The 10,125-nt window shown below is 49.4% G+C and overlaps 1 protein-coding gene and 1 pseudogene across 1 annotated transcript; one reads left to right on the top strand and one right to left on the bottom strand.

The window, feature by feature from the left end:
• The first annotated feature begins 5,104 nt into the window (after nt 1-5,104).
• LOC119339797 (cytochrome P450 71AV8-like) lies at nt 5,105-7,019 on the top strand. Its single transcript, XM_037611712.1, has 2 exons — nt 5,105-5,998; nt 6,387-7,019. The coding sequence occupies exons 1-2, from the start codon at nt 5,105-5,107 to the stop codon at nt 7,017-7,019; spliced, it is 1,527 nt and encodes a 508-aa protein (XP_037467609.1).
• Nucleotides 7,020-9,021: 2,002 nt separating this feature from the next.
• LOC119335308 overlaps nt 9,022-10,125 on the bottom strand; it is a 2,526-nt pseudogene continuing 1,422 nt past the window's right edge.

The raw sequence follows: 10,125 nt of genomic DNA, 5'->3' as shown, positions 1-10,125 counted from the left end.
CGGATGGCCATGTTGGCTCCAGCCGCGGCCAATTGGGCGACAAGACCGTTCCCCACGACGGGGCCAGCGTGGCTACAGTACACCATGGAACCACGGCTCGGGGTCAGCAGCGATGACCTGGCATGGCCCTGTAGCTGCACAGTGCCAGCCGCTACATGACGCAAGCGAAGACATGCTAGAGTGTCGGACGGTCGACGGGCCCGCAGCCGGCGGGTCCCACTGTCCGGCATGAGGCGATCACAGCTGGGCCTCGCGCCCCTGAATATTACCATTGTAATCCCGGGACGCCGGCCTATAAGACCCCCAGGAAGCCCTCCATGCAGGGGGTCGTTCCATTCACCCACTCCTTTCCCCTCGAGCAAGCCATCCTTTCACTTCACCAATAGAAGTAGAGAGCTAGTCATCCTTCCTCCTCTCCCCAAGACAGCTCAAGGAGCACCATTGTAGTTCTTGTAGTGACTCATCAAGTAGAGCTCGCAGGACTAGGGGTGTTACCTCCCCCGGAGGGCCCTGAACCTGGGTACATCGTGTGTCCCCCACCCCTTGTCCCCACTCTCGCCTCCGGAACCCTCCGACGTCCTCCAGACCCAGCCACGTTCGATAAGCCTACCCATGGCATCTGCCGTGAGCAAACCACTGCAACCACGTCGCCTAACAAGCCACTGACTCCGCGGTTTAAATAGCCACGTCCATCTATAACGGTAAGTTATTCTTATATTGTACTCCATCCGTCCGAAAATACTTGTCATCAAAATGGATAAAAATGGATGTATCTAGAACTAAAATACATCTAGATACATCTCCTTTTATTCATAGTGATGATAAGTATTTCCGGACGGAGGAAGTAATAGGCCTATCGCTACCTTGCTGATGAAGGCGATGCTCTGTCACCTTATGACAGATCATGAAATGACGGATCATCTCCTACATCAGATGGGTAATGATAGGGCTACTACGATTAAAAACTTTTTTATATATACTAATTTTTTTTTGCATTACACTTCACTCACTTACTTTTATATAAGTCTTACTTGAGTTACATAGACTTGACTCCCCTGCCCAAATTGTGAAAACTCACATAGATAAGAATACATGCCCGGACTGACTGGATCTAAGTTCAGAGAAGAAAAAACAACATTGTACTGCCCGGACTGACTCGTCTCTGGGTACCTTGATTGGCTGTGTGATTGGCACATCATATGTTGAATAGTCCATCTGCCGTGAACAAGATAGAGTTGCTAAGTCGGCCTATTTTGTATACAGATTTTGGTATGCTCTGCAAGTCTGCATACAACAGAGTGTAGGGACAGGGTGATTGCCGCGAGCTGAGCACGACCGAGGATAATGCTGCCGTGGCGCCGGAGGACCCGCCAGTCCTCCATCGACCGAACCAGATTCTTCCGTCGCCTCGTAGCAGCTTGTTTGCATCTCCTGCCAAATAAGTGCTATGTAAAGCACTCACTTGCTAATGAAGGCATATAGTTACGCTAATATTATTTGAAAACAAGGGATGCTGGACTGTTGTAAAACATAAATAATCGAAAGAAACAAGTCATCATACATCAAGTCTGTCAAAAATGGATGCAAAATTAACAATAATTGAAAGATCGTACTGAACATTTGCAATTTTTGCAAACCAACTCCGCGACGCAAGTTACGGAATGTCCATCTAAATCTGCTTTCTTGTATATTCTTGACACTTGATAGAAAGCTTAAAAAACCCTCTTTTAAAAAGAAAAAAAATATTGCGGATGAAAGAAATCTCTACTCATCGGAGAAAAATAGCATAAGACTAACCTGATCCTACTGTCGGCTAGACAGACTGGTCAACGGCTGGCTCTGTAGCGCAGTGCCTTTCGGCTGTGGACGCAGTGGAGGCAGACTTAGTTGGTGGAGTCCGCGAACTCGAGCTCAGAGACGACTTGGCGCTGGCGGAAAAACCACAAAAATATCCCGGCTGCGGTGGCTTACTAGATAACATTGCCCGTACGTGATGCAACGTCCGTCTATTGCCGGAATTCATTCAAATTTTGCGTGGGGGACTTTCATGGGCATGCCCACACGATGGCAAAATTGATGCCATTCCAAAGATGGCCAAAAATCATAGGAGGCTGTTCGAGTAGGAGGGAAGGGTCCATCTAAAAGGACATTTTTTCGCCATCCTTGAACTGGACCCGACATTTTGCTACAGCCTCGTATCATCTTGACAAGTATACATGCCAAGTTTCGTTGCTTCCTCACATCCCATGCATATTCTAGAGTTTTCCGGCGAGAAAACCCTAAAATACTGCCCGGACATTTTTTCTAGGGTTCGTTTGGAAGGATCCGTCTGGAAAGACGTTTTCTCTGACTTCCTTGAAATGGACCCAGATTAGTTCTATGGCCTTGTGTCATAATGAGAAACATCCTTACCAAGTTTCGTTGCTTTCTGACATTCCATGCATTTTCTAGGGTTTTGCAGCAAGAAATCTCTAAAATACCGCCCGGACGTAACGCAACGTGCGTCTGTTGCCGTAATTTGTTCAAATTTTACGTGGACAACTGGAATGGGCATTCCCACTTGTTGGCCAAATTTGGTATCAGTGTAAAGATGACCAAAAATTTACCATATTCCCAGGAGGCCGTTCGGTAGGAGGGAAGGGCCGTCTGAAAGGACGTTTTTTTCAACATAGTTCAAATGGACCCAAATGTTTTCTACAGCCTTGTATCATCCTGAGAAGCATCCATGCCAAGTTTCATTGCCTACTGAAATTTCATGAATTTTCTTGGGTTTTCCGGCGAGAAAAGCATAAAATACTGCACTAGCGTGATGCAGCGTGCATCCGTTGCGAGAATTTGTCCAAATTTTGTGTGGACTACTGGAATGGGCATACCCACTTGTTGGACAAATATGGTGTCATTCGGAAGATGACTAAAAATTTACCATCTTCAGAGGAGACCGTTCGAGTCGGAGGGGGCGGTCAGGTTCTTTTTAATTCTCAAAAAAAAAATCTCGACGACTCGTCGGGCAATTCTTTTGAACTTCTTCACATATTCCACTCAATTTAAACTAAACACACGGCTGTGATATTTTCTAATATTTTAAAAGCCAATTCAAACAATGTTTAGACCAGTAATTCAATTTCCATTCATTTTTAGGATTTTTTACAACGATTCAAACTGAATTTCAACTAAGAATTAAAAGAAACCCAATCTACTCCTCGTCGTCATCACCAACTGAGAGATCAATAACCACCGCATCACCGTCATCATCGTCGCTGAAGTCCTACTGCAGGCCGCCATCATCCTCTGTGGCCGCCGCAGCCGCAGTCACGGCCTCAACAGCAGCCGCTGCCCCCACAGCCTCCTACACAGCCATTTCTGCGGCCTCGTCCGCCGACCTGGCCAGTGCCGCCAGCAAGCCTGGCTTGTTCTCCGGGTTGCTGTCCTGCTGCAGTGCCGCCTGCTCCGGCTGGATTGAAACATCCACCGGAGCAGGGAGCGAGAGCGGGGACGGGGTGTGGGCGCGGCCGCAGGTGCGGGAGGGGCAGGGTAAGGGGTTGTGCCCTCTCGCGGCCCGCTTGAACGGCGCCGTGATCACGTCGGCGAAGTTTTTGCCCCTCCAAAACCACCGACAGTTTTTGATGTTCGACCGGCTGCCGGGTTGAGTGCGCAGCACCTCTTCGGTCGCCGGCGGGCCTTGCATGGCCAAGCCGTCGAAGGAGATCCGCCACGGCTGCGACACCTTCGCTACCGGTGGAACGTAGAGGCCAAACCGGGCGAGATCCTCCGTCTAGCCCCGCATCAGGCTCGACGGCTAGGGTCCCACCTGTGCCTCACCGTGGTCGGAATCGCTGCTCGACATAGCTGCTGCGGTGCGGTCGACGGGGAGAGAAGGGCTGTGGGGGAGGAGGCGGGAGAAGTGTAGATGGCGCCGGTGGTGGGTGCGGCTGGAGGCAGCCGAGCGCCCAATTTACAGGCGGGCGTGGGCGCTAGCCGTGTTAATGCGGCGGCAGGCGACGGGACGGGGGCGGCGGGCGCCAGCAGCTTTAATGCAAGGGCATTGGACGGGACGGGGCGACACGAGGCAGCCGAGGCAGTGCGTGGAAGGTAGGGAGGAAGCGGGAGCACGACAGCCGAGGGTGCGGCGGCAACGGCCGACAGCTGGCAGGCCAGGTGGCACGGCTGTCGGCTGCCCACAGCAGTCAGCCGGCCCGCGTGCAGGCGACGCGAAGAGTCCGCATGGTGCGGCAGTCAAGGGGAAGCGGCGTGCGGCAGTCGATGGGAAGTGGTGCGCGGCAGTCGACGGGAAGCAACGCGCGGCCCGAACGAAAACAACCGCGTGATTGGTGCGTTGACATCGTACCATGGCGCGAGTCACACCTCGGCGTCCAAAAAAACACCGCCGTATACATACGTACAGCGCATCCCGGTGTGGGCGGGCAGGCGGCGACTTCTTAAAATAAGACAATCATGGTTATGATGAGGTATCGGGCGATGTCAGCCGTCGTGTTTAGGGGTGTACCGAAGCAAAAGTGTATAAATAATGGCCTAAACAAGTATCACATAACGTGGTAAGTGGGCTTGTATTTAGAGTATTAGGTGGTGTTTGGTTCTCTAGTCCTAGGACTTTTTCTAGTCCCTAGGACTTTTTGGAAAAGACTCTTAAAAAGGTGCTTCTAAGGACTTTTAGCAAAAAATCTCAAAAAAGTCCTCCCTGTTTTGTTTGCTAGGGACTTTTTTTAGTCCCAACACAAAAAAGTCCCTGGAACCAAACACCCCCTTAATTCACCCTAACTCTTATTTATTTTTCTTTCTCAGCCATTTTCAATTAAACATGACTAGTTGTAGTCTTTCATTCTCCGCGTGATTGGCTCTTCAACGCCACCCATTTGGACAATACTCAACTTCATTGTTTATACGTGGCTTTAAGTAGCCTATCAATTCAGCATGATTAGATCCCTCAAACAAAATCAGCAGGATTAGATCCCTGAACAAAAATCAGCATGATTCACTATGCGCGTCCAGTGTGTATCAAGAAGCCCGTTAACTAACTATATATGCACAAGCAGGGAGCTGACACGGTATACACCATCACAGACAGACGAATAAGCTGCCTCCTGCCATGGATCAACTGTGGTTCAGCTTGTGTCTCATAGCCTCGTCCACGCTACTGGCCCTCTGGTTTTGCAAAAGGAGTACGCCCAAGAAGAGGTTGCCTCCTGGGCCATGGTCCCTGCCCATCATCGGTAGCCTCCACCACCTCGTTGGCCTCCTCCCCCACCGCACCATAATGGAGCTGTCTCGTCGGCATGGGCCGCTGATGCTCCTACGGCTGGGCGAGGTGTGCACCGTGGTGGTCTCCGACGCCGAGGCGGCGGCGCTGGTGATGAAGACCAACGACCTCGCCTTCGCGAACCGGCCATGCAGCCCCACGCAGGAGATCTTCGGTTGCGGTGGAAAGGGCATCCTCTTCGCTCCCTATGGCGATCACTTGCGCCACGTCCGCAAGCTCTGCAACGTGGCGCTCCTCAGCTCCCAGTCCCAACAAGTGAAGCGCATGGAGGTGATTCGGGCCGAGGAGGTCGGCAACCTCCTCCATTGCATCACCACTGCCGCCTCGACCAGCGCCACCATCAATCTTAGCGACATGGTTACCAAGCTCACAAACCATGTCGTGTCGCGGGCGGTCTATGGAGGCAAGTTCACACAGCGGCAGCAGCAGGAGTACCTCCACGAATTGGGCAAGGCGATCGAGGTGCTGGGCGGCTTCTATCTTGTTGACTTGTTCCCGTCGTGGCGGCTGGTGCGGTGGCTCAGCAGTGGCGAGCCCCGGATGAGGAGGAGCTGCGGCCGAATCCACCAAATCATCACCGATATTATCGAGGAGCGCCAGGCGGTGCGAGCTGCTGTCCATGGAGGCAGCGATGAGGACTTACTGGACGTACTACTCAGGCTGCAGAAGGAGGACACGATGGAATTCCCTCTAACCACAGAGATAATCCGCGGCGTCTTGTTTGTAAGTGTTCTTTTTCATAGTTAATATTATAAAATTTTATCGTGTATCATGAACGATCCATGTGTCATGCTAACCGGAAGAAACTGAAACCAGGCGGCAAGTTGTAGATTCTTATAATGATGGGCATAAGTGAACAAAATATGTTTCAATAATTTTCCCTGCTTGCTACTACTAAATAAACATATAATAATCATAGTTTTAAATAGCTGGCTATAGCTCTCCGCTATAGTCGGCTATAGCCTTTTCAGCAGGGTACCGCTAAGTGGTCGCCTTCACAAATAGCCCGCTATAGTTCCGCTATAGTTGATTTGGAGGTCCGCCGCTATTTTTCATTCTCTGCTATTTAAAACATTGATCTCTAATTACGTACCACAACCACCGTTTTCAGGACATGTTTGGAGGTGGCACCGAAACCTCGGGAACAATTTTGGAGTGGGCTATGTCGGAGCTCGTTTGTCATCCTGAAGCCATGGCCAAAGCACAGCTAGAGATCCGAGATGTGCTAGGTCAAGATCGAGCTATCATTACTAACAGCGATCTTGGCGAGCTCCAATACATGCGGATGGTCATTAAGGAGGCTCTTAGGTTGCATCCACCCACTCCTCTGGTACATCGCGCAGCGAGAGAGGATTGTACAATTATGGGCTATGATGTGATTAAAGGAAACAGCGTACTTGTTAATATTTTTGCAGTTTGTAGGGATCAAAAGTATTGGAAAAATCCTGAAGAGTTTATACCTGAGAGGTTTGAGAACAACAAAATTGATTACAACGGGACATCCTTTGAGTTCACCCCCTTTGGGGCAGGACGGAGACAGTGCCCCGGGATTTCATTCGCTACATCAACCATGGAAATCACATTAGCAAACCTTCTCTACCATTTCGACTGGATACTTCCTGGTGGGAAGACTCCAGAGTCACTTGACATGTCTGAAAGCTTTGGGATCGCTGTATTAGGAAGAAAATATGCCCTACAACTCAGAGCCATTCCACGTGTATGCTCCAAAGCAACCAAGATATAGATTGGCTGCTAACAGGTCCTGCCATATATGCATCGGGCAGTCTGAATGTATGCATACATATGCTCCTAGACGAAAAGTTGGTGAGGTTTATTTGTTTCTGCTCTTTTATTTTGCCTCGGGGCTTGTATTTTCAAGTTTTTTTTTGATGGAAACAACACTTCATTACCTGCCCATTCGTCAAGTTAGTGTCCGCGTACGTCTTGATGGCGTGTTTCACGGAGATACATGATCTGGCTGAGTGACTTCGTTTTTGTCATGGAAACAACTTGTCTATGACCTCCAAGTTGATAGTCGCTGTTGGAGGTCATGGTTACTGATGCGTGACTTTTAAACTCATTTTTATCCATGTTTAGACTGGATAGTTCTTTGATTACACCTTTGATTTGTCAGCTAATGATCATCCCATCAATCCTTCATCATCTCCTCTGCTCTGCTCTGCTCCTGAGACTTGTGTAAGTTGGAGGAATAATAGGGAAGTGAGGCTGTGTTCCGTTCCACTGCGACCTACGCACCTAGCTCCACCAAGCAACGACGAGCATTGTTTGGATTGCAGCACATTTTTCAAGAGACATCACTATATCCCTCCATTGTCTTCTCTTTGCTGTGAGTGAGACATCTCTCAGTCTGAACAAGCTGACAGTATCGCATCTTCTTTCCACATGTCACCCACTTTCATCTTTGTCTTATTGTGTCACACGCGGGCCTACAATGCCCTGCGAGAGCTGCTCCCAACCACCAACAGTTTCGACGGTCATGGAGTTTATAATGTCATTATATATTCTACTATTGCTTTGTTTATTTAGTATGAAGTGCATTGCATCACATCTCCTCAAATAAACTATTCGACGGTGGCCTGGTGCAGACATACCCAACGCAAACGTAAAAAAGGCCACGAGTTGGAAGAAAACCACCTACCTGTCGGTCAAAGCTTTTGTTCTTCACCACGTCAGCCTGACAGGTGGGATCTATCTGTTGGTTTTGCTGTTTTCGCGACCAAATTCGAGCATCAGTGCTCCGCCTTATGCATTAGGTGCAGTTCCGGTGGGTTTTTATGCCCTGGTTCAAATGTCATCCAAGTTGTTACCTTAGCCCCTAGTATGGTGCTTTTGGATAAATAACTCGTCAAGGAACGACCCTCTACGACCTAACTTGGATTTGGCACACGATACTACTTAAGTTGACTACGATAATTAAAACTAATACGGTTGTTTTTGTAATCAATTGATCAGGTTTATGAAGCTGTCGTGGATTGAAATAGTGAATTGTGATGTGCTAGCAGCTTACTAGTATTAGTGGGAGATTCGACATATGGCTCTAAGAGCATCTCCACAGGCGCCCAAAAACTGCTCTGTGTGCTAAAATTTGGTTTTTTTGGGCGTCGGGCAGCTCCAGCAGAAGCTGTAAAATAGTACACGTGCAAAAAAAGGGTGAGCACGCGCTAGAAAGCGCTATCACATGCTGTAAATTTGGGGCGCCGGATTGCGCGCGCTTCACAATTTGCACTGCATGTTTTTTTGGGCGCGTTTTTTTGGGCATCTGGTAAAGCAATGTTGGGTCCGGCGCGCTAAAAATGCTACAGTGGCGCGCTAAAACTATTTTAATACGCAAAACTTTTTGTGCCTCCATTGGAACTAGAACACCAGGGGGAGGGGGTCGTCTCACGAAACTCCACCGATAGAACTACTAGCATTGGTGGACGAAACTAACCAGATTCTTAAATTGTTCGGCACCTGCATGTGACATATAATTACTCCAAAGCTGATACATGTGTGTGAATAATCTCCAGCCCACCAGATAGCTATAATCATTTGAGGTGCCTTCCAGGCAACATCCAGACATACAGAGAGACAACAACAAATCACCCAATTGAGCTGCTGGTGAAGATATGATATGAAACATAACAGGAAAGCTTTGGTGTTATCTTCCCCATCTTATCTATTTATTTATTTATGGGTGATCATGTCCACACATGCGCTGATGGAGGACCCGTAGTCTTACGACCTCATTGTATGGCCAGTCCGATACTGAACGACAATTGGTTATAGCAGTCGAGGTTATTCCCGTAGCCGATGCTGAAGATGTTGCAATAGCGCTTGTAGAACCCGATCTGATTGGCCACGCTATCGTTCTGCCCCTTGCCGCATTCGATCCCGCCAATGATGGCATTGGTACCCGTCTAGCAGTGCCGTCCCCGGTCGTTGGCCTCCACAACCCTGTGATCACGTCGTGGCACAATGGCTTGTTGGACTGTGTCATCATCCATATCCATGTCACCATCTTGAACGTCACCGTTCGGTCCATGCCTACAAGATCCGAGTTGTTCAGCAGGTCCACCCTGATCGCTTGTCCCGCCGGTCCGTAGTTGTAGTTGCTGGATCGATCAATCAGTAAATAGACACGTGTTCAAAATACGTGCCAACAAAGGCAATGTACTTTTATGTTTGGCCAATCCAAACAATACGATATATAAATATATTTTATTATTGATATAAATTGGATAAAACTCAGAAAGTTTGATTTAGGACAGATTAATACACGTTGTATTTTTTATTATGACATGAAGAGAGTTTTGTGGTTGCTTACTGGGTGAGCTGGATGGGCCCGCGGCCGTAGTATTGCTTGCCAGGCGCGCACCGCCAGTTGGCTCTCTGGCTGCAGTAGCTTTCCGACGGGCCCTTCTCCTGATTGAAGCAGTAGCCCCATGAGAAGGGGCCGTCATGTGCGGTGAGCCACCTGCCGGTGGTCTCATGAGAGGTCTGGCCGAAGAAGGCCGCCACCTCCCGGGGCGTAAAGAATTTAATAGGCTATAATCATATAGGTTTTTCTGCAGGCCCGGGTTGCAGCCCAGCGAAGAAGAAGGCCCAAAGCCTTAATGGGCCGTCACACCAGAAACACACGCACGCACGACGGCAGGAGGTAAAACCCCACGATCCTAGCACGCACGAGGCACAGGAGACTCAACGCTGTTGGTAAAAAAAATGATGGAACGTTCGCGCCGCCGCTTCCGGCCGCACGAACGTAGGACGGCATGATCGATCTCCACTTCTCCAGGAGGGACTCCAACGCCCGCGCCGCCGTCCACCGTGGCTCCGCGCCTCCCCCTCCC

Source organism: Triticum dicoccoides, chromosome 7B, assembly GCF_002162155.2.
Source record: "Triticum dicoccoides isolate Atlit2015 ecotype Zavitan chromosome 7B, WEW_v2.0, whole genome shotgun sequence".
Classification (NCBI taxonomy): Eukaryota; Viridiplantae; Streptophyta; class Magnoliopsida; order Poales; family Poaceae; genus Triticum; species Triticum dicoccoides.
The sequence above is the reverse complement of the archived record's forward strand: the minus strand, read 5'-3'. Positions and strand labels throughout refer to the sequence as shown.

What these genes read in the sequence shown, in the direction of transcription:
- LOC119339797 (XM_037611712.1), top strand. Translation starts at nt 5,105, where the DNA reads ATGGATCAACTGTGGTTCAGCTTGTGTCTCATAGCCTCGTCCACGCTA. An exon ending in TAATCCGCGGCGTCTTGTTT is followed by an intron (nt 5,999 to 6,386) that starts GTAAGTGTTCTT and finishes CACCGTTTTCAG; the next exon opens with GACATGTTTGGAGGTGGCAC.